At 41.8% G+C, this 24824-nt stretch overlaps 1 protein-coding gene across 1 annotated transcript in view; it reads left to right on the top strand.

Moving 5' to 3' along the window:
* Positions 1–5752: 5752 nt before the first annotated feature.
* The window catches only part of plxdc2b (plexin domain containing 2b), a 109485-nt gene continuing 90413 nt past the window's right edge, over positions 5753–24824 (top strand). The window contains exon 1 of the mRNA XM_026179804.2: positions 5753–6581. Coding sequence (XP_026035589.1) covers positions 6488–6581 — 94 coding nt within the window. The 5' untranslated portion in view covers positions 5753–6487. The remainder of the gene's footprint in view (positions 6582–24824) is intronic.

A 24824-nucleotide genomic window follows, 5' to 3' on the forward strand; every position in this document is an offset into this window, starting at 1 on the left:
GAAAATGGACATGTGGTATGGCATTATGTTTGTGCCACTATTCTGAGTGCACGTAAAAAAAAAAAATTGCAGGTGCAAGTGTTGCATTTTGAGGAGAAATTAATTTTGAGTGAAGAGAAGCTAAATTTGAGTGAACAAAATTCATTGCTGCGTGCAAAAAATGTATTTCAGTGTTTGCTGGTGTCCATACACACACACACAATAGCAGCCCCTCTTGCTCAGTTTTTGCACTAGCGCTCGCTCGCAACGTGTTGCTTGCGCTCTCAACATTTCTGCCCGTGCGCGCTCAACTCTTTCTGTACACCATTATATTTGTGCCACAAAACCAGCCAATCACAGACTTGGATGCAAAAAACCCCATAAAGCCTTTGAACTAAAACAAACACTGTTGTGACAGTGACGTACACTGTCTTGTTGGTATATATGTATGCTTTGTATCACTTTCATGTTTCCCTCTCACCACATATCCAAACCAATATCATGAGCAGCAGCTTTTACAGCTGTGGCTCCAGCAAACATCAGCTGATACTAGAAAGTAATATTAAATAAATTCTAACAGCAGCTTATCAAGCTTGAACGTGCTGCTGTTGTTTAGCGCGACATCCGCTGATTTCCTCTTTCTGGCGCAAATTGGCAAATTTAGCTTTTCTTTGCTCAAAATAAATTCCTCCTCAAAATGCAACACTTGCACCTGCAATTTTTTTTTTACTTGCGCTCAGAATAGTGGCACAAAAATAACGCCATACATGTGGAGAACAAAAGAAGAAGTGTGAGTCAAGACTTGCACATAACTCACATCCCTTTATTCATTCTCTTCTTAACTTTTGATTTGGTCTCCGTTGTCTTTTGGTAATCACAGATGCGTGCAGCAGCTGGCAGTAAACATTTCTGGTATGTAAAACAAACACAGAGAAAAATGCACAACAAAAACCTTCTTATACAGATAAGTGGAGCTGCAGAATGACGTCATAGTGACTCCTGTTGCAGTGATTACCGTTGCTTTGAAAAGCAGACTTCAACAACCAGCTTATCCACAAAATGCAGTTGCAGCAGTTGATAGTTCAGGCTTTCCCCTGTATTGTACAAAAATACAAAATAAAACCACTTTTTTTCTTGCTGTCTTTCTTCTGTTAACTTCCACAATGTGGCCTTGACAGCTTCTACTGCACAGAACTCGTAAAGAGAGGAAACGCTGATATTATATTTTCTTCACATCACTCCAAATACCACTGTTCAGTCACGTTGTTTGTTCGGGTATTCTGCCTCTGACATCTCATTCCTGATGAGCCGTACAGTTTGTCAAGTCTAACCAGTCACAGTTCAGATGTTATGATTGCCCCGTGAGGCCTCACAAGATCACAGTCGTGTGAGATCACAAGCTGTGTGGTCAAATCAGCTTCCTCTGAGGAACTAAAGGTCATTACGTTTGCAGCTAAGCTCTGTATCAACAGATGAGTCATCTCCTCTTTTATTTATGTGACTGCCTGCATTTATGCATAAAGTGTTCTTACAAAGACTGCAGTAATTTTCTAATGATATTGTAACTCCCAAGCTGGCTATATGAACTCGCTGCTGGCTTGCAAGGCTATTCAGACTGCAAGCTGGTTTTCCTCACCAGATCCTGATTAATTGATCTGATTGGCTAAAGATAGCCTATGGTTGAGAGATCGATGCTTTATCCAAACACCTGCAAGCTGTTTACAGGGATGACGTTCATATATTCTTTAAAAAGAGTCCATGTATAACAAACCATGTGACTTGCAGGAGGAGGATCTATCTATCTAATATGCACATGAATTCAGTTAGATTTTTGTTGAATATTGGTCTAGAAAAGGCACTTTTATTGTTTTTTGGCTTTGGTTTAAAAACAAAAAAAGACAAAAACAACTCGCTAGTGGATGCATTAAAAAGTGGAAAAAAGCAGCCGCCATGTTTATTTGTGGTCAGATGGATGGAAAGGATGGGAAAGATTGCCATAGTTACCATGCTTAATTTAACACACACAGCTGTGTGACTGTAGAGATGATCTTACTGATCAGTTGTTTTGACTGAACTGTGGCAGCCATGTTTGTTTGGCGCTTTCTTATTATGAAGTGTGAAAAGTACAAATCCACCAATGTGTTTTCACAGCCTGGACGTTGACACGGTTGCCCCTGTTTACAAGGGGGACCTAATCACATGACATAAACATGGCTCGAAGCCTCTGCTGCTCAGGTGTAGTTTTGCGGTCCGGCCCCGCTCCCTAACAGAGCAGGAATGGACCAGGATGGAGAAGACGTCACAAGAAGAAGAAAAACAAGCATAAACAGTTTCTTTATTGAACTTTTAAATTGCATTTGTGTGCATTTCCAGGTTTGTTTGTGCCACAGGCGAGGCTGTCTGTCTGATTCATGTGATTATAAGTTTCCTGCTATCCAGGCTCACCACTTCTAAATACGACTGTGCAATAGAGCAAAGCATTTTCAAGTTTCCACTCAAAGCAAAGCGCAATTATTGTGTGCTTTCGGGTCTCCTTAATATTTGCAGCGAGACGGAAAAGGTAATAATAAGCAATGCTCTAATGGAAAGGCCAAAACAGAGCGGCGCTTGTTCTTCTCAGTTTGTTGGTGTCTGACTGCCACATGGCCTCTTTGTTCTCCGCTTTTTTAAGTGGCCAAACATCATAAATGCGTGACATGCTGCGCTGCAACTCAACATGTGGGGACAGTCTCTAGGCACAAACACTCGCTGGAAAATTCACACTTTCCACCACCCTCAGACCAGCAGCTCTTGATTCCTCCCATTTCACTTCACTGATTTCGTCACAGACGTTTTGATGCTCTTTAAAGTCCCCCTGGAGAGGCAAAGTGTGGTGTGGTGTGCAGCCAAGCAAAAGTTCACTGAGTGACTGTGTCTGATCCTGCTTTATGTCACACTGGAAGGGGTTGGGGGAAGGGGGGGTGGTGGCTTAGGGAGATACTGAAGGAGGATGCTGTGGGAGATTTTCAGAGTGGTCAGCTTGTTTCTGCAGAAGTTGGGGAAGGGGGCGATTACAGCAGCAGAGCTGTGGCTGCTGAGACTCGAGTGCTGTGACGATTAGAGCTGCAGAGCCTGTGTGGAGCCTCGGGAGCTAAATCACATGGCATGGTGACACTGGACTGCATCTGATTAAAAGATGTTTTACGGCTTAAATGGCCACACTGCACGTGTCAGCAATAATCTCCTTTTATGAGGGAATACATCACAGGGCAGCGCATTGTGTATCCCTACCTGGGTGGGATTGTTTGTGTTTGCGCTGCAGTCACTTGATGTAAGCCCCTGTAACTGGAGAAGGGGTGTGTGTTTGAACCAATCGTGCCGGGGGTGATTGGGATTTATCTGAGGAAATGAATGTGCCACAATCGTGGACAGGTGCTGTCAGCAGAAATTTATTTGAGTCTTATGATCATAACAATGTCTCCTACAGCTGTTTTAGAGGAAAGTAGAGAAAATGCATGTCAAAACATTCTTCCTCTTTTTTTGTCATTTTTTTTGCACATCCCTAAAAGTGAAGTGCTCACACAAATAACAGAACTAAGCTCCCAAAAGTTGATTCTGTTCATCTGGATGTAGAGTTTTCAGTGGGAGAAACGTTTTGTCACTCATCCAAGTGACTTCTTCAGTCTCAGCTGACTGCAGGTTTCTCCAAATCTTATAAACAGTACATTTGCATAATGACTGAAACTATCACCGCTGATGAACAACCACTGATCAATGGCCATTGGTACCATTCACAGAGAGTTGGGGAATGGCTGCAATCACAGCATTGTAAGATGTACCCTTAGGCCCCCTCCTCAATTCAGAGATGGGCTTTCCCTTATCACATAAATGGCCTCCATTTATGTGAAAAAGGATCCTTCAGAACTAAGCGTCTGAAGGATCTCTCTACTACAGGACCAGATCAAACAAGTTAAAGTACCAATACTAAATAATACAAATTATTACAAAATACCCATACTAATAAAAATAGGTCTAATAAAGAAATATCCAGATTATAACACAAAAATTAAATATAAATAAAGTTGATCATGGTACCCAGATCAAAATGAATTTTTGGCCCAGATGTGCCCCACAGCTGCAGTTTATGGGCCACACTGGCTTCTGCATGTCAGTCACACGCCCACCAAATTTCAGGCCCACACGATACAATGTTCAGCCTGGCTTGCTAATGATTTTGGGCCACATAAATGGCACATGACAATACATCTGCAACACATTGCATTGTCAGATAGTTTAGTCTCTTTCTTGTACTGTATTGGAGCAACTGTAACCCACATAATTTCCTTAGGGATTAATAAAGTATGCTGATTCTGATTCTGATGACACATGCCATTGCCGTACCTCAGTAATTCCTATTCTTTCAAAACAATTAATACACTAAGACATATATATTAAGATTTCAAATGTTAACTTTATTTCTCTTTATTTCCAAACTAAAGTCCATCAAATACCTTACCTGGAACAGTTTCTTTCTATGCCATTTTCATCACACACTGCTTTTAAGGACATTTCACGTGTTATTTCAGTGCAGTGTAAGTTTTTGACATGAATCCAAACAGGTTTGTCCCCTATTCTTAAAAGTAATAAAGACACTGAATGAAAAAACTTCACTGACTGCTGTGAGTTAGGCAGTAGTTCACCTCCTACTCCTGACCTTTCCTGGTAGTTTCTCTTGCAGCTTTAACTGTGGATTGCTTAATGTCTCAGGGAAGTAAACTAGAAGATTTTGTGACACTTCACCAGTTTGGCCCAAATAAATATGTTCAGTTAACAATTATCCGTTTGTCTTTGCCATATCATCATGACGGTACAGCTGTCAATAAGTTACTTTGATACTGAAGAAGGATTAAAACATGATATCTGGAGATCTGGAGTTATTGCACGTGTCTCATATTTTTTACTGTTTTCCATCTGTTTCATTTCTTAATTATTTTATGATTGATTATCACGTTTTCAGAAATATTTCTAGAGAAAAAAGGGAAAGTGATGATTCTAAGAGAAAAATCTGATTGTTTTGATGCCACAGTAAAATGTATTTAGTGCAGAAACAAATCCCCATCTCATCACTGTTGCACTGTTGGCAGATGCTGCTCTGTATGAATCTAAGTAGACAGGGAGGCTAATCAAGGTAATGACTAATTACTGACAAAGCTATAGAGTTAATTGGTATTTATTGATCTGTTTTGTTTAAGGGGCCTGAGTTGTGCAAAATATTTGTCCTCTCAGATTTTTACAACTGTTTTCATCTTTTTCTCCACTGAGGTTTGTAGGCACACACACACACACACACCCCTTTGCAAACGTGCATGCTGCCTTTGAAGTAAATCTCTCCCATGTTATTTTGATTTTTGCTTGTAGTATTTTGCAACTTTGTTTACCGGAGATTTAATACGGAATTTTACCTCTAGAGCTAAGATCTAACTGATGCTTAAGCTTAATTAAGTGTAATTAAGTAACATCACTTTGGAGTTAACGCATAGCTCATTTTATTTATCGGTTATGGTTTCAAAAGTTTTCCACATATTTAGTCACAGGAAAAGATAATGTGCATTTAAACAGAAAAAGTCAGGTTTCTATTTCATGTATTTTCACCATCAGTGAAGAAGTAAGCTATTTCCAATAGAACAAAAGTGTTAATGTTATGTATCTGAAGAGGGCGCTCTCACAGTTCAATCACCTGAGTCTAGGGGAAAGGTGAGCGATGGGACAGAAGTGGAGTCTACAGATTTTTCTTAATTGAAAGAAATGCACGAGGAGGAAAAGACGTAAGACGGACACTAAAAATAGAGCCAGTCTGTACTTCTGTACAGCCAAAGTCTGCTGTGTCTATTGCTCCATCTTTCATAAAAACAAGCCCCTCTGAGTGAAAGTCTCTTTTGTCCACCGGGGAGCCTTCAGTCGACAAACGCGTCATCCTGAACCTCCAAAGTATTTCTGCTCGCAATATTTTCCCACGTCACTCAAATACCTGCCTGTGTCCGCGACAGTTCGCTGGGTTTGCCTCCCCAGCTTCTGCACACCCGGAGCATCAAACAGAAGAAGAAGGGTCATTGGCTCTGAGGAGTTGATGACGGCGAGAGCGCACTCTTCTTCAGGAGCGCATTTTTAGCCTTTATTTGTCTGACTAACGCTCTGCATCTCCGTCCTGTGGGATGACATTACAGTGCAAGGACTGAGATTCGTATTTATGCGGTCACTTTGTTTGCTAGTATTTATTTTTGCTTAATTTTGGAGGCGGAGAGCGCGTTTACTGTCCAGAAGCGCGCGGCGTGGCACACGCTGGAACAAAAAAACAGCTCAGTGCAGCGCAGGCAGGTTTCCCTTTTAAAAGCAGCAGGACAGGCAGGAGAGTTACGGAGTCTTCTCGGGGAAGCGGTGTCTGTGCGTGAGAGAGACGGACTCTAAAAGAAGACGAAGAAGAAGAAAAAAATAGGGATACTGAGCAGAAATCGGCAGCGGGAACTTGGATATGGCGCCTGTGAAGACGTTCGACCTTTTTGTTGGAGTTGTTTTAGTTTTGCAGTGTGTGTGGAATGTGCAAGCCGAGATCACAGCCAGTAACGGTAAGAAGACCGCGTTAGCCATCAGGCATTAACCTGCTAGGACCGAGTTGAGATCTGTGCCTTAAAGAGCCAAGTTCGTGCATAAGTCTCCTCTGCAAAGCGTGCAGGAGAAATGATGCAGACACAGGTGGACTGCTGGTTAGCCTCTGCGTGAGATTGTTTTACGCGCAGAATTCATTGTTTGCTGCTGCAGAGATCCACTTGTGTGTTTTAAAAAAAGAGTGGACAAACATCCTGTCTCCTTTTTATTTTAAGAATTCATTAGCCTAAAGAAGGCTGTCATGACCCACTAACTTACTCCCTTTCGAGTAGACTTGATCTGATGCTAATTATCATAATTTCCCAACTACTACAAGGTTCACTTAATTGCTTTGCTTTTCCTGCATGTTCTTATGCACTGCCTCCGAGCTCGGCTGATTTTTTGTGTTTTCGCATTAATTCAGCTTGTGCAGAAGCACAACAAGCTTCCTCTTCCTTGTTCTTCCCACTCTGACATGTAAGGTGGAAGTGTCAACCATGTGCAACTTTTCACAGTTCTTACTTTTATTTAAGGTTCAGGTTGGATACCTAGATGTTCATCCTGTTGATGTCCTTGATTGTAAGACAAAGTCCATACTGGAGAATCAGGATTCCTGTGCAAACAATATCCCTACTGTAGTCCACCTGAACCCCCCAACAAACACACACACACACACACACACACACACACACACACACACACACACACAAATCTGTAATCTCAGCCCATCCCACGTCAGTTTGCCCTCGGTGGGAGAAGTTCGTGCCAGCATCAGTTCTGTTCGCGCTGGCCAGCTCGTGTTTCCCAGGGCTTTTTTATTGCTGGCAGCAGATCTTCATCACGTATCAGATAGTGGTTAGAGAAATGTTCAACTGCTGACAGTGACTGTAAATTCAACTCGCATGTGTGTGTGAGTGCAGACCACAGGGCTGTTTGGCCCTGTTTGGGAGAGAGAGAGAGCACGATGCTATCAGCTGCGTGTGTGGTGGTTTGCACAGGGGCATGCACGTGCTGCTCGTGTTTTTTACACTCTCACACAGTCTCATTTACGAATCCTGCCACACTCCAGGCTCAGAGCTTAGATTAAATTGTCGGCTCATTTCCTTCGCCTGGTATTAAAGCTTGTTTTAGAGGTAGACAGATTACAGGAATGCCCACCAAACCAGCGCTACACTCGGAGTCCTTCATCAGTCCATCTCCTGCTTGAGCTGGATGCAGCAAAACTGTATGTGGGACAGTATTTTTAGATATCTGGGTGAGGTGCTTCCCTTGCCGTGGGCTGACCTCAAATCCGCTGGAAGGAGCAACCCCTGCCCTTCTTTAGATAGGCCTGTATTAACAGAGTGCAGGTGGACTCTTCCACTCTCTGTAGGTCCTCTGGGATGATATAATGCACCATTCACATTTAGAAAAGCTCGCAGGCCTTCTGAAAGTGGCTGAGCAACTCCACTAGAAGCTGAGATCACAGCAATGGTGGAAACATTCCCTTCTTCTTTATTAGTTAGATGAGTTGTGGAACACATCTGGGCGAAATTACACAACATCCTGTGAGTGCATTAGGATTTGTTTTTTTTAAAAGCTTTCAGTCTGTGGCTCTGGATGTTCACCCAGAGATACACTCAACAGGGGCACTCTCAGAAAATTGACACTGATTTTGGGGTTAATTTTCACTCTGCTGCTTTTCTCCGAGTGGAAAAAGAGATGTTCCACCAGAGCCTGGAGAGTATCTGCATGTGCGATAGGGGAATAAGAAGGAGAGCGTGAGAGAGAGTCTTGACTCATGTAATGATGTGGTCTGATTTAAAAGCCTTTGCTGAAGGCTGTTAATGTGCTAAGATTGCGGTTGTGTGTGGAATTTCATTTCGTTGCGGATGCTGGGAGTGGGGTTTCTTCACGGGCTGGAAGAGGCTGATAGAGGGTTAAAAAGCTTACAGGCTGCAGCGACTGTGGACGTCTCCAGCTCCAACATGACGCTCCTCATCCATCACGCTGCCAGCAGCTGCCTTTGCAGTCCTACAGGCGCACACTCAGAGGCACATTAAAATGAGAGCTGTGAAGAAAAATGCATGCTGGCCATCAAAGACTTTCATGCCTTGGTTTTATTCTTGTGGGTAAAATACCTAGCTATGTTCCTAGCTAACAAACCGCATATCTAAGCTTTTATTGATGACCTCTGTGTCCAGAGTCACGTGTTTCTTTCTCTCTGTCTCAGACACAAAACAGAGATTACAAGTTTGAACATGCGAGATCTCAGGCACATCAGGTGCTTTAAAATCCACCTGTTTTAAGTCCTTTTCAGTCTGTGCATAAACAGAGGTGAAGAAAAAACCTTTAATTCTGGGCTCAGGAGGGAAAGTTGGAGTATCAACAGTATAAACAAATAAAGCTGAAACTTTGGAGATAAAATGATGACAGATGAGCCTTCTCTTATTTATTCCAGTATTGGAATTTAGTCAAAGTCATCAGAGGTATATGCACAAAACTCTCCTTGATGCCATTACACTGTGGGTCAGGGCAGGTCTCACCTCCAACATGTGCTTTTTTAGGACCCTGTGGCATCACAATTGCACATGCTACTGTTAACAGAGGATTTATACTACTGTGTTAAATCTGCGCTGTAGGCTATGTCATAAACACAGACCCCTTTGAACCTTACGATGTGAGCTATGCCACGATGCACATCACAGTGGAAATGTACTGTAGGTGTTTGGCATGGTCAGTGCTGTCAGTTCCTTCTGTGCATATCCAACTTATTTTTTTGCCACAGGTTTTAAATTCACCGGTAAGAAAATAACATCGCCTCAATATGAAGACACATTTATCAGCAGATTGCTGGAGGGAGATTGCCGAAACTATTGGAATATAACTGCGTTGAGGCGACTGTTGTTGTGACTTGACGCTATGTAAATAAAACAGAATTGAGTTAAGCTGAACTGAATATGGGGGAATATACAAAGAACTGAAAAATGGAAGGACTCTGAAAAAAAGAACATTGACTAAAACAAAAATAAAGGGCCCAGGAGGGAAAAACAAACAAGTAGAAAAAAATACCCCAAAGGATATTCTTTATTTCTGGTACCACATGAAACACTAGGACATGACCACAAGGTAATTAACAGCACGCACAAGCATGAATGCTGGGTAGGGTAAAGATTCACCACAGCCCAAGTCCAAATTGGTACAAAGATGCAAAGCAGGTTTAATGTTGAGAAGGATGATTCATATTTTGAATTTATTTAATTTATTTCATCACCCCAATCTTTTTCTGAGCCTAATCAAGAAGTTTTTCGCCCCTAAACCAGACGCTAATTAAACTGGAAGCAAAGACTGAGCTAAAATGACAACAGTGTGTAAAAGCGGTGTTGCTGTGGCCACAATCTTGTGACAGATTGTCATTATTTGATGCCTGTGGCCACTACTAAGTTGTGTCTTACAACACTAGTAATGCAAATTCCTTTGCATTTGCAGTGTTGCTACATTTCCCTCTTCTCTTCGTCATGCTTCGGAGGTGATTCCCAACACAAACTGCCTGCTGATTCAAAGCAGGAGATTCCAGCTCGGTCTTCTTTAGTTGTTCTCCTTCTTTAAGCCTCCTCGGAATCTTGCCCCCACCATTTCTCCCTTTTTCTGACATTGCACATTTCAGAACGGACAGAATGAGCTAGCTTCTTTACCGGCCCCACTGAATGACCTGCTGAAAGGAGCTGCTATGAATGGATGAAGGGGGTGGGGGTGGTCTGAGGGGGTGACAGACAGGGAGGGGCGGCGACGGCGGCTGGGTTTATTGTGCTGCCCTCTATGTGGCAACAGCGGGCCATGGCATATCGTCCCACCCACCCCCGCTTAGTAGCATCCAACAGCAGCACCAGGTTCTTGCATTAGTCACGCCTGACCCTTGTCGCTCAGCCCTCCGCCCCTTTTAGTCCGAGGAGAAGCTCACGCTGATGGCTTTAGAGGGCTGGAGAGCCACACGGAGTTCAATAGGCTCAGAAACAAAAAGCAAAGAGGCCACTAGTTAATGAAGCCCAGTGCAGTTAAGCTACTCTAAGCTTTTTTCTTATTGGTTCAAAAGTTCCTTTACATCCAGTTGTTAAAACATGCTGCTTGAGCTATCACATAGTTTTAATGATTACTGCTAGGCAAGAATCATGTCTGTAGAGTAAGCTTGAAACGGTCAGATGGAGGACCAGGAGATTTGTGATGGTTGAAGCTATGCAAATTTGGATGTCAGTGAAAGATGACAAGCATTTTCCAATCATCAGAAACATCCCCTCTCTGCAGATGATTGCAGCCAGTAGACCACAGTAAGGCTGTTATCTGCTCCTCCCTTAGACTCGGCTGAGGGATGTAAGAAATAGATCATAAGCGTGGAAGAGTGGAACAAGCACAATAGTTTTCATTTTGGGTAGGAGGAGTTGTGTTTTGCATTGGGAAACATTTGAGAGGATAACCGAGAAAGGGCGGAGTCCTAGAAAACAGGCACTTGCCCATCTTTTCTGACCGTCATAGTGAAAGAAGAGACAATAACAGCAGAACAATATCAAAATATGGGACTCTAAAGTGTAGTGAGTGATGATTAATAGCTGAGATTATAGGAAGGAAAAATAAAGGGTAGCAATAAAGGAAAACAGTTCCCCTGGGCACTCTTCTGCAGTTACATATTGTCAAACTAATGTTCTGCTCAGACGTACAACAATCATTTACAAGTGACTAAGTGTTTGCATGCCTCATTTGCTTCTGGATCAGTTTATTTTCCCAAAAATCTAAACATGCTGCAGTCCATGCACTGAATTTCTGAGAGGAAGAAGTTTGTATATGATAAAAAACAAAGTGCAACAGGAACAGAATGAATCACAGCGTGATTGGAAACTTTAGAGATGAAAAGTTGTGGAAAAAAGTCTTTTCTTATTCATAAGGCATAAAATATTGATGTTTTGTTAAATTTGGCACATTTAAATGCACTTAGGACTGGCTGGGTGAGTTTTGTATATTTGTACAGTACATCTAGAGTCATTGCAAACTCAACTCTTATCGGGCCTTAAGCCAGACGTTTTCTGTATTTAAACCTAAATAAGCTTCTAGGGAAAGAGAAAAGGAAGAGCAAAGCACCCAGGGAGACATGAAAATTAACCCCAGCAATGACTCCTGATGTTTGTGTAATGATAGTGGAAGGAAATGTGTATCAATTCACAGTTGCTTTGCAGATTTTCCAGTAATTTGGATGTAGCATTGACAAAGGATCAAACATATGTTAACCAGACCGAGTTTGTATTGACAGTCTACAGATTATTATACAGTATTTAGTGGGTGGATATAAAAACAAATCTTCTGTCATTGTTATAGAATTTATTTGAAGGGTTTTCTATTCATTGCACATTATAACAACCAATGATGTCACTTTTCGACCGAGGCGTGAAGGTGTAGCATTTGCAACAGTTGACTGTCCTCTGTACAGCCCTGCACACTACTCTATCCAGGATCTCAGCCAGACTTTCCATTTCTTCTGTTTTTGACCTTTCCAGGACAAAACGCCCGGCTTATAAACAGTACTTAAGCTGTCAGTTTCAGTCTATGTTTATTTTGGTACTAGACCATGTGAGAATTGGAGTTCATGGAAGATTTGCTGTTTGCTTTAGTGTCTGTTGTAAGTGTGTGTGCCTCCCTGAGTGTCTGTGACTAAGATTGAAAATATCTGCAGCTTTTTTATGTTTCAACAACTGTTTTATTAACATGTCCCAAGCTTTAGGGTACTTTTAAATAGGAAGTGAGCCCTGCGTTCTTTCCACACACCAGCAGGTGAAAGACAAACAGAATGACAACGTGTTTTCCACTTTCAGTCTGAAGTATTAAAACTATCCCAGCAATATTTTAGAGATGATGAAATCTGCCTGTTTGTTACTGCTGACGGCTAACTTTGGATCGCATCAGTATTGGAACTTATAAGTAACAACATCATGTGTTGGATTCTACTTTGGTTCACAACGCAACTACACTGATATCTAAACTGATATATAGTCCAGCCTGTCTCCGTGTGTTTTGCGGACTTGGAGAAAACCTTGGAGAAGACCACTTCCCCCAGTGAGGGCTTCAGGTACAGAGTATTGGACCTATTGTTTCAAGCTATCTATTACCGATAAATAGTATGACCCTGGTTTGCATTGCTGACAAAATGCAGTTGTAGTTCTGTTGGTTTAAACCAATTATGACCTCCAGCTTGCATTGGGGCGGTTTGCAGTTGAGTGTGGTTCTAAGCTGGTATCCACGCTTGGTTGGGAATGAGTTGCTACCCCAAGTTATGGACTTTAAGTATTTCGGAGTCTTGTTTATGAGTGAGAAAATGAGAGAGATGAGCATGATAGTGAAGCTTTCGATTTACTGGTTGATCTATGCTTCTACCCTCACCTACAACCACGAGAGGAGGGTAGTGACTGAAACAATGAGACTGCAAGCGACAGAAATGACCTTCTTCTGGAGTCCCCACTCCTCACACTGAAATTGGCCAGTTGCGGTTGTTCTGGCATCTGACCTGAATGCAGGCTCAGGTCTGTACTGTACTATCCCTTTTATTCCAACCATGAAACAAGAACAGCCACCGAAGGTATAAAAGTTTTGTAATGTTTTTGTATGTTTGTGTTATCCTAGAAAACAGCTGGCTGACTGTTTTTGGAGGCTGCTCGAAGCCTTTCCTCGATCGCCTTCTGGTTTATGTCCCTGTAAATTATGTATGAGTGGACTGTCAAACTGCAAAAATTCAATCTTCTTGTTTTGTCAACTAAAAGTAATGTGTGGTCTCGATAAACCTTGAAAAATAAAATGAGTCCCATACTGCCTCTTGAAAAGCTGAATGTTTTTCTATCTTGGAGGAGGTGCTCTTGATTCATGCAAATGAGCCGCAGTTGTCTCCCAGGACTGCGTACACCTGGCATACCGCCACACGACCCACCTATTGAAACTACACTGATAATTCTGATTAATTAGATGAGATGGACTGACTCCAAAACTCTTTTCTCCTCTTTACTGTAGACTCAGTTTCTTCTTGTGAAATAGATCGTGACAGAAAATATCAATGTACAAAACAAGTATAGTTATGAATGAATTCCACAAAACATCCAATGCAACATATTTTATGTTGACGCCCCTTTGCAAACGTGCATGCTGCCTTTGAAGTAAATCTCTCCCATGTTAATACATTCACCTGCACAGTGTTGCCCCTTTGTTTTTAGTTTTGCACTTTTGCAAAGGTTTACTGGATCATCTTTTTTTCTTCACTTTGTTTGAGGTCTTCGAGGGGTTTGGCCTGATACAGGCCAGCAAGTCGCTGGTATTTAAAGTCAGGTTTTGAGTGCTGAATTTTATGTGTAGCATAACATAAAATGGCCGGCTGGTTGTCAGTCAGCTGTGGGGTCTGTAACAGGAGTCCTGTTAACTAAAACCTCATATAACATCCTGAAGATGTAATGATGGGAAACACAGATGGAGTGATTTCATGCTTGACACTTTATGGCAATATGTCTTTTTATTTGTGTCTAATGGGAGTAATTGCAGAAATTAATTGCAGGTGTTACAGAATCATGAAATCTAATTTTCCCTTCAAAAAAACATATCAGCTTATATATTTACTCTATTTGTATACTTTAGCATCGTGACCTCTCTCTGGGCCTTTTTTCCCCAATACATAAAAAACCCTACCAGTGCTCATAGTATAACCTAGCTGTGTAAAATAAGAAAACTGTATGCATCCTGTATGCACTGAAATGATGCAAAGATATGATGCACTCAATAAGGAAGGTTGAAAGCAGCAGCTCTCCAAAGGGGAACAAAGCATTGCATGCATTGCTATCATGAAGGAGAGAAGAGAGTGTGATGTTTCAGGCGGTCCAGGCATGCTGAAAGAAGATAAGGTGTCAACCCAGCCGAGCAGCCTGTCACACCACCCTGCAGCGGGCTTCATATCCTCCACCCAGCAGGAGCGATGGTTTAGCTTTGTCCCACTCAAGCAAGTGTCACTCACGGGGTTCATGGCATGCTGCTACATGCCTTCGCCTCGCTCTGTGCATGTGTCTGTTAGTCCTTAAGCAGCAGTTTTCACTGTTGTTTTGTTGCTTTCTTTATTTTGCAAAAAGCAAAACCTTTCTCTCACACACACAAACACACACAAAAACCTGCACTTGGTTGGCTTGATTTACAGATTTAATCTTGTAAACTTAGTTAGGTTTCAAGGACTGGTGGAAACTTTCCAGTATTTTGTTAAAATAAAAACTAGCTTCAGTTTGGTTCTGTGGCACCAGTGTTTTTGAAGTCTGGCAGTAATGTGCCATACTTCCTGCCCTTGCTGACATAATTTTTGCCAGAAAAGGCCAAAAGGCCACATTTTTTCAGTGATCGCAGTCACATTAAACATGCTGTTACTGTTCTGTTTGTTGATTGGTTTATTAAGCTAGCACACTCACACCAAACGGCATCAATTGCAGGCTCATTCGTGCCATTGTTTTCTCCCTCCTCTAATTTACAGCTGTCTGGTGTAACATGTATCTTTTGCAGTTATTATCCTGCTAATGCTGCACACGCTTAAATCTGTTCAATCAATCTTTTTGAACTGCTCCAAGTAGGGCTGCACGATTAATCGTTAGAAAATCGCGATCTCGATTCATACTTATGTACGATCTCATTTCCAAATGACAACGATTTAAAAAAAAAAAAAAGACAACGACGATTGTACCACATTTTTATCCGGGACGTAATCTGCATGAAAACAAGCGCTCACTCTTCCTGCTCAACAAATGACAAGGGCGGAGCCTTATACCACGTGATACAGAAGCTGTGCCGTGTGATGCTAAAATTAGCAGGGAAAAAACAACGGAGAGCACATCAGGGATGACGAGAAAGTGACAGGAGAAAATCCGTCCAGGTCAACCACCCAAACACCAATAACGGGAACCTTATACAGCGCTTCCCTATACACGTCGAACTCCCGCAGGCACAAAGAAATTACGGAGGCTATTACTTATCACCTGACCAAAGATATGGCTCCCATCAACACTGTGCAAAACGAGGGATTTAGGAAAATGATCAACACCCTAGACAAACGCTACACAGTGCCGTCCCGCAACTATTTTTCTATTGTTGCGCTACCTGCTCTATACACGCAGCGTCGAGCAACGGTGGAGACGGAATTTCAAGCAGTACAACATTTTGTTGTTTTTATGTTTATTTATTGTTTTTATGTTCAGTCTCAACTGTTATGAAGTTGATGTGCAGTTAATAAGTGCAATAAATATTTATACTGGAAAAGAAAATCGTGAAAGAATCGTGATCTCAATTCTAAGCCAAAAAATCGTGATTCTCATTTTATGCAAAATCGTGCAGCCCTAGCTCCAAGGGAATTCTTGCAGACACTCATTTAGTCTTTTCCTTGCTGTAGATCCAACAGCCCTGCCTTTGTTAGTCTGCCCGGAAAGTGTCTCAGCCTCCCCGATCCAGAAGTTCCTCTTTCCCCACCAAACTCATTCTGACAAAGAACAAGTATGCCCCGCAGCAAGGGCTCTTCACAGGACAACACAGACTGCAAGACTCTGACAGGTCGTAGCATTTTGGAGAGGAACGAAAAGGTTTACAGCCACCACTTTAGTTCTGAAAATAGATGGCGACTTTGATGATGGCAGCATGTTTTTTTGTTTTCCACCTTGCATTTATCTCTATGGACTGAACAAATCTTTAGGATCTGGCTTGCTTTTTTTCTCTAGTGAACACGTCATTGTTCTACATGCTTTGAGGCATGTCTTTGTGGGTTCAGTGCCATTTTTTGATGCCTTACAGTAAACACCAAAGAAATTGAAACTGACTCAGATGCTGGATCTTTATAGTCTCCGGGAATTAAAATTGGACATCGTCATCTGCTGCTGTGCTTGAAACAGAGCAGTCAGCGTTGTTCTACAGTTTGTTTTGCTTTTCCCCCGTCGAGTGAGTCATGAAGTCTAAACTTTTGTAACTCATGTGTATGGCTTTCTTCTGGCCATGGTGTTCATCACTCGACCCTCCAAGAGTCAGGGTTGCCAGGAATTAGGAGGATAAGGGATTGTTCTCACAGGCCAGTAGAAGTTTCTGGAGGTCAGGGTGATTTTTTTTTTTGTTTGGACAAACTTGTTCCAGAGTGTCCCAGCTGTCTGGCTAACTAATTTTGGACTGAGCTCATACTGAAGCTGTAAACAGGAGGCTGGTCTTCTTAGTGGGAGCTACGGCACATTTCTATCTGTGCCCTTTTTTTAAAAAAGAAGTTCTTGAGACATATCTATTTGACTAGTGCATAAAAAAATTAGAAAACTCTTCTCACAGTTCTTGGAAACAATGGCACCATGCCCATATTTTCCCAGGGAAACATGCCAGACAGTGTCCAGTACCTCTTTAAAAGGCTACAATACCAAACATGCCTCTATTGCAGGGAACCAATTTAAACATTCAAATATCAGAGGAAATTGGATGAAGTGACCCCTTCTCTTTCTTCCTCTGACCTGATCCAACATGTTCAAAGATATCAGTGTGACTAAACAAAAACGGACCATTAAAAAAAAGGAAACACGTCAACAAGTGGTTCTGGTAAATGGTTTAGTTTGTGCCAGGTGTTCAGGTTTCTGTCCCCTCGCCAGTGTGGACTAGCAGAGATTTACTGGCAGTGCTCTGCACAGAGCCAGGAACAAAGGCTTTCTTTGAGTCTTTGTGGTGATAAATTGCAAAGGTGTTCAAGCTACCTTTGTGTGTGTGTGTGTGTGCACTGTAAATGGGAGAAAGAGGGAGAGGCTCGTATCAGTTCTCATGCTTTTCCCCAGTAACTAGAAACTCTCAGGTCTTAATCCAGAGGTCTGTCCTGCACTAACTCTGGGAGTTTATTGGTTTTTGGGGGTTTTTTTCCCTGTAGCTTCTAGCATGAGAAAGCATGCTGGTATCAGTGTAGGTCTGGGTGTGGTGAAATGTACAAGTTATGATCAAGAATGCAACAGCACGTCATTATCACAGCCACAATTGCTCAAAGTCTGTGGTTTGGCTTTGTGAGAACCAAGTTGGCTAGTCTGCAAGCCTCAGTCTGACTGCTCTATTAAATACAGGTATTTGTATACATGGGTGTGAATATATCTGAGAATATTTAGTCATTCTCTTTGCTGTCCTTTTTTCCCATGACAAAAAAGACAGAAGATGAAGGGAAGTGAAGGGGCAACTCAGTAATTTCCTTCCTTTAGGCTGATGGGTCTTTAGTCTTGTCGCTAAACACAAAGTATTTTCTCACTATATGTCACTAAGGATTAATGCTCTTCAGATCTGCGACAACCCTGCTGAAGTACTCTATCACCTCTCGAGGACTGCCGAGCCGCTTCACGTTTGAAATGTATTACCACTTTTCAGCAGCAACATGTGCATTTCGAACCTATAAAGTATTAATTGTAGGCAGCTAAAGCCTTGTCCAAAGAATGTGATAAACAACCGCTATTATGGGGGGATTCTTAGAGTGGCGCTCTAACTGCATCATAAAGAGGTAATTGACTCCCATTTAAAGGCCTTTGTCTCCCGTGCCCCAGAATTGACTAATTAAATGGCAAAGAAATTAGTGCGAGCAGTTTAATTATGAATATGTTATTCATACCAGTGTACGAAGATAATACACATGCCCTTGTCCCAAACGGGCTGGGTGGCAGTGACACCGTGGAGGCAGCATGAGTGACAATAAAAGATTTCCACTCAACTACAGGGGCATACACGTGGAGGAGCTCTGGGGTGCAAAAGACAAAAACATCATTTTAGAAAACACAATGCAAAACAGACAACGCAGCACTAAAAAAATCACAGCAGTTAAACAGAATACACAGAAAGATTAAAGATCAGTAAAGGAAGATTTTACACGTTTGACACAACAGTTTCAACAAGAAGCAGCATTTTAGACACTAAATACAAAATGCATCACATAATTTTATAAAATATAAAACAAAAATTCAGAACACATTTTAGGAAATTAAATTAAAAATGAATAAACAGTTTCTTTTTTAGGAAAATGAAGTCACAGGGACAAAATTGAGACATTTTGCAAATCTGTGTGTTGTTTTTATTGTATTTTCTGAAGAGTTTTGCACCTAAGGGCCACCTTATTAAAGTTAAAATAGACAAAAGCAGTGTGTTTTTCAATACCCAGTCTCTCTTTCTTGTTACTGTCTGAGACAGAGGCAGTGTGGAGGGATTTATCGTTGAACTGGTGTCCCACAGAAACCTAAAAATGTTACGTGACTCGGCTTCAGGAGGTCCAGTTATTGATTAAATGTCTGGCTGGTTCCCCGTGCACCTGAAGGCCTCTGCTATCGCAGATGCTTGAAGTGGTCAAGATGCCAACTCACTGTCCATCATCGCAACTGAAACCTGCTCGCTGCCAACCCAACTTAATCTAAAACCATTTATTTAAGTCATAAACTGTGAGGATCTAATTTGACGTCTATGATGCAATAAATATTTCTTTATTTTTTGTCTTTGACTTGATGAAATGAAAGACCTGCCTCCCAGCACATACTGAATGGGGGTCAAATATAAAATCCCCTCTATCCAGGGAGCTGCCAAACCACTGATATATGCCCGGAAAATCCCATCCATCGACGAGGAGCCAAAATTGAAATTGAAGGGAGACGATATGATTATAAATGAGTTATTTGATGCCCTTTTTGCCACAAGCCTGCCCCGCATGGCTGGCAGGTGTGCTGGTTTTCTTTTGAACACCCGTTTCTCAGCCCTTCAATAATCTCTAATTTCTTTGCTGTCAAAGTTTGACTGTCACTTGAAGGTTTAAATAATTTTTAGAATATCATAAAATGCCACTACATTTTTTTTCACTATTATGCAAAAACTAAAAAGCTGTTATGGAAAAAATGAGCCAGCAGAGAAGTTCATGTTCATATGGTGTGTAAAAACAAAAAAAACAAGGCTTCAAGGCTTCTTTTGTCTAAACGGATGTGGAGCCACATGCTGGGGTTACAGAGAATCAGATCAGAGATGATGATCGGTCCATCGGATCATACGCTGAGGGTAATTCTTTGTTTGCACATCATCATTAGGACAGAATGGGAATTGGGAATTTAGTGAAAGGTCAGAACCAGCTTGATGTGCCTGCTGTGTGTCTGTGCACAGTGTATCTGAGTCCAGCTTGTGTTCAAAGCTGTTGAGCCAGTTGCAGCTGTCAAAGTGTTTGAAGTGTTTTCTGAGTTATTGGGACTGGCCTCTGCAAAAGGTAAGATCCTCTTTTTAATTTAAAAAAAAATCCCCTTTGGGGTGTAACAGTTCATCAGATCACTGTAAGTGGACACGTGTGGGCGAATCTAAAATCAGTGAACCTGATTTGGATCCCAGTGTAACGTACAAGTGCTAAGGCAACAGAAAATCAAGCGCACGAGTCGAGTTGGCCTCTATCCCCTTTTGTCTCATAGCTGTTAAAAACACAGTCTGCAGGATCTGCTGACATTATCATCATTAGCAAGTTTAGCTGACTGTCTTCCAATTTTTGAGTTATCTTTTTAGCTTAGCTTGCCAGCCTCCCAGTGGAACAGAAACTTTAATTCATGTCTGGTGCATCCTTCGAGATCTTGAATATTTTAAAGGCCAGAAGGTTTCACTCACTAACAGTGGGTAGCCAGTTCGGTGTGTGCTAACTTAAAAGCTTAAAAGTAACCCTCATGTTCTTTGTTGCCCAGTTTAAACTAAAGTGAGCAATTAATGCAGATTTGAACCTTGTGAATTATCACTTCTGAAATGTTTGAGGACATAATTTGAAGTGAAAATGGTGGAAAGAATATTAACTCAAATGTCAAAATAAGACATGCAAATGAATACCTCTTTATACCTCTCCATCTATATCCATTTATCCATTTTCTGTTTCTTATGCGGGTCTGGGTTACAGAGCAGCAGTTTAAGCAGATAAGCCCAGACCTCCCCTTCCTCGACAGCCTCCTCCACCTCATCCAAAGGACACCAAAGTGTTCCCAAGCCAGCCGAGAGTCATCATCACTGCCTAGGATGCACCCAGGAGGTATCCTAATCAGATGCTAGAATCACTTCAACTGCCTCCTTTCGATGTGCTCTACTGAATGACCGAGCTCCTCACCCTGCCTCTCAGGGAGAGCACAGACATGCTTCAGAGGAAGCTCATTTCCACTGCTTGTATCTGAAATGTCATGCTTTTGGTCACTGAAGTAATATTTTCACAATTTCACTGCTTGCCTTATATATCACATAGATTTCACTCTCGAAAAGCAGACATTTAACTAAAGTCAATGGGGACTGACTTCAGAGGAGCCTAGCCATCGCTTTAGTTATCAGTAAACCATGGAAGGTGACATTTGTCCTAAACTGTATAGATACGTCCCAAATAATCTTTTAACTATTCCCGCGCCAGCTGGAAAGAACCTCAAAAGTAAAATCTTAATTCATAGATTGATGTGATACAAACAGACACGTTAGAGGCCCTGAGGTAGACTCTTTCTACATCAGTGGGGCTCAGGGGCTCCCGCTGCTGCCTTCTTATTAAAGTTAATGTGCCACATGTGATTAGCTTTATTGATAGCTTGTCCGTGCTCCTGTGAGTCGCCCCAAAATGACCCTGAGCGATGTGTTTTTAATAAGCTGGAGGTCGCTGTAACCTGCTGCTGAGAACGGAGGCCACCTTGGCTCTTGTCGCATCTCTTCCTGGTGCACACGATGGTGGAGAACAAAGTACAGCTGCAGGCATTCACACATCCTCAATGCCTTATCTCATGTTCTGCCCTGTAATCTGTTTTCCACAATCTCATTTCCCCTCCCACCGTTATTTTCATTTCTCTTACTGCCCCACTTTTCCATACGTGTGAGTTGAGTAGCTGGCTTAGTGTTTTTCAGCTGCGTCATCCAGGTTTGGTTGTAAAGCCTGTCCTTCACCTGCTGCTGGCCTGAGCTGATGAAGACTGCGGAAATCAATAAAACAATAATAGCGCTCTAAAGAAAAAAGTGATATGAACTGATACTGAAATTACAGCAAAGTAATAACAGCAACAAACATCCAGTCTGAACTGAACAGAAGGGGTAAAAAGTCACATGAATCATCATGTTTCAGTGTCGTCTCTTGTCTGTAGAAAATTTCCTACAAGGTTTTTGGAACTTGGACAAAGACCGAAAGCAATCAGTAATGATAAATACAACGTTTACACAAAGTACACAAAGACAATAAATTTTAAAAAATCATCAAGAAACAGCAACAAGAGGAAGCCTAAAGCATGAAGAGCTTCCTTTCCTATATCCATCAAGAAAGAAGCCAGATTTAATTTTCTCTAAAAAGCCATAGAAGTGAATAAATGACCTCATTCTTTATGTCTGATAACGCTCCTGAAGGATGCAAACGCATTCTGTCAAGGATGCTGGGAGTCCAGGAAGATGACTTTAACTTTCTCTACGGCCCTGAGTTGATAAAAGTTGCAGGGATCTGATGAATTTATGTTCTGGCTCTGATGTGAGGACCAACAGCAGCTTAACAACAGTAAAAAACATATTTAGAGTGCATGACATTTAACTAACTGCATAGCTTTATTAGACAGAAATGCCCCCACATCAGTGTTAAAGTGCTCCAACACATTATTTTAAATCTCAGAAGATATCATGGCTGCAATCCATCTTTTATCCTTTGTTGGAAGCTGAAATGCAGGAGGCTGAGCTGCTGATTATGATCTCTTAGAACGAGCTCGTAAGATCGGCTCCCTGGAAATCAGAAGCGTTTATAGATGCATTTAGCTTTTTCAGTTTTAGCGCTCACAAATATTAAGTCATGAAGTGAATTTGAATATGCAGTTTGAAATTTCCTCTCTGATATCATAAAATCTTCCATGAGTTGAGTCACTTTACTTCAGTGGTGAAGACTCTAGTAAAAGGAAATTGTTATATTCATCTGCAGTCATTTATATTTGTTGGAATGAGTCTGTTCTATGTCCTCCCCATTAAATGTCCGCTCTACTCTTTATGAGCGCATACATAGAGCTGGCAAAGTAGCAGCAAGACCCAAGCACTGTAATGACAGCAGACATTTATCCTTGGAGAACCTGGATTTGTGATGCATAATGTCTTGCACATAACTGTGGGCAGATTAAAGTAACTTAATGATTCATAAAAGTTATTAGCTGAGCCGTCAGCTGATGTGGGCTGAACTGGCATCATGCGATCTGCTGGGATTATGGCGAAGCTTGACTTTGTGCCCTGCCTGAGCTGACGCTTTGTTGTTGGTGGGTTTTTTTGTTCTTTTGGAAACGCCTTTGGATGCAGTTTAAATCCTGCCCAGCTGTGGTCTAGTTTATCCCAGCGGTGATGGTTGGGATTGAAAACAGAGCTGTGTCCAGACTGTGTGTTACTTTCAGGAGAAAAATGTCATATTCAGAGCTGTCCAGGATGGATTCATTTATCATCCGCACTATATTTTCACTGCCAACTTGTTTAATGGTTCTTTTTTTATTTTGCATGAGCAGCAAACCACATTCACTAACCAGTTTATGAGGTTAACTTGTTCTAGAACTATTTACACAGGTTAGAACAGGCAGCAATTCAATGCATTTAGACATGTGGACAAGGTCGAGACGACCACACAACCATCAGTGTTTACAGGAAAAATATCCATTGGGTGGCATTTCTGTGAGAGAAAAGGCTTTGTTGATATTAGAGCTCAGAGGAGAATGGCCAGACTGGTTTGTGTTAATAGGAAGACAGTTACTGGAATAACCTGTTATTACAACCGAGGTATGCAGAAGAGCATCTCTGAATGAACAACAGGTTGAACTTTAAAGCATATCAGCTGCAGAAGCAGAAGACCACACCTAGTGCTGATGACTCATTCAGATCGCAGGGTAAGAATTAGACTTGAACAACATGAAAGCATGGAGCCATCCTACCTTGTATCAGTTCAGGCCGGTGGAGGTGTAATGGTGTGGGGCATTTTCTTGGCACACTTTAGGCCCCTTAGTATTGAACACCACAGTCTACCTGAGTATTGTCCATCCCATTTTATGACCAGTGTACCCATCATCCGATAGGTGTTTCAACAGGATAATGCACCATGTCACAAAGCTCAAATGATCTTAAACTGGTTTCTTGAACATGACAATGAGTTCACTGTACACTGTACTGTTGATCTCAATCAAATAGAGCATCTTTTGGATTTGGTGGAAGAAGACATTCACATCATGGACGTGCAGCTAACAAATCCGCAGCAACTGTGTGATGCCGTCATGTCAATATGGACCAAAGTCCTGGAGGAATGTTTCCACCACTGAATCTATGACGCGAGGAATGAAGGAGTCGGTACTGCCGCTGCATTTGGTTAAAACGGATGGAGTCGGGTGTAACTTTGGCAGCAGTTTACATATCACAGCCCATCTTTCAGCAAGGGTGTCTGCCAACATTTTTGTTTCATAGTGTTTGAGTGCAAACATGTCAGAACTGATATATATATAATTATGTTTAGTCTACTAATAACTCTGCAAGCACACACACATTCAGACTTTATGTCAGTAGACGCCAGACCAAGCTGCATGTGAAGCCTCATCTCTCCTTTAAACAGAAAGATTCGTCAGTCTGTTGTTAACGCGTTAGCTTAAAGGTAAAAGTACACATGCTTATAATATTAGCTTATTCTATTGGTTTGGGCTAAAACGACTAGCAGGTAAAGTGTAGTCCAAACACTGTTTCCCCCTCTCCAGCCTACCTGTGATCAGCTAATTAGTTAAAAGGTTGGTACAGTTGCAGTCAACCAAGAGTTTATTGGGTTGACTGCAGCCCTACATGCATCAAGATTTATAGTATTAATAGCCAGAGGACAAGTTCGGTCCAAGCATGTTGTGACTGCTTAGAAGCAAAACACTGTTTAAATATAGAAGTCAGATGACAAACCAGACAGAGACAGCCAGTATGTGCCTCAACTTGACCCTTGACCTTTATCTCTCAGCAGTAGAAGACCTCTGCCTGACTCAGCAGCCCGCTGGCTAAATCCATCCCCGTGTCTGGGTGAGAGGGAGGCAAACACATTAACACTGTGGTACCACCAGCAGAGCTTGGACAAACATGCTACTTCTAGACAAATATGAGAGAGTAGACTCTCGGAAAGGTTTCTAATCGATTAGCAAATACGTGAGCGCATGGGCCGATAACCCTCGATCTTTTTATAGCTGGAGTAAAAGCTTTCAGTCAGCGCT

This window comes from Astatotilapia calliptera, chromosome 9, assembly GCF_964374335.1.
Source record: "Astatotilapia calliptera chromosome 9, fAstCal68.1, whole genome shotgun sequence".
Classification (NCBI taxonomy): Eukaryota; Metazoa; Chordata; class Actinopteri; order Cichliformes; family Cichlidae; genus Astatotilapia; species Astatotilapia calliptera.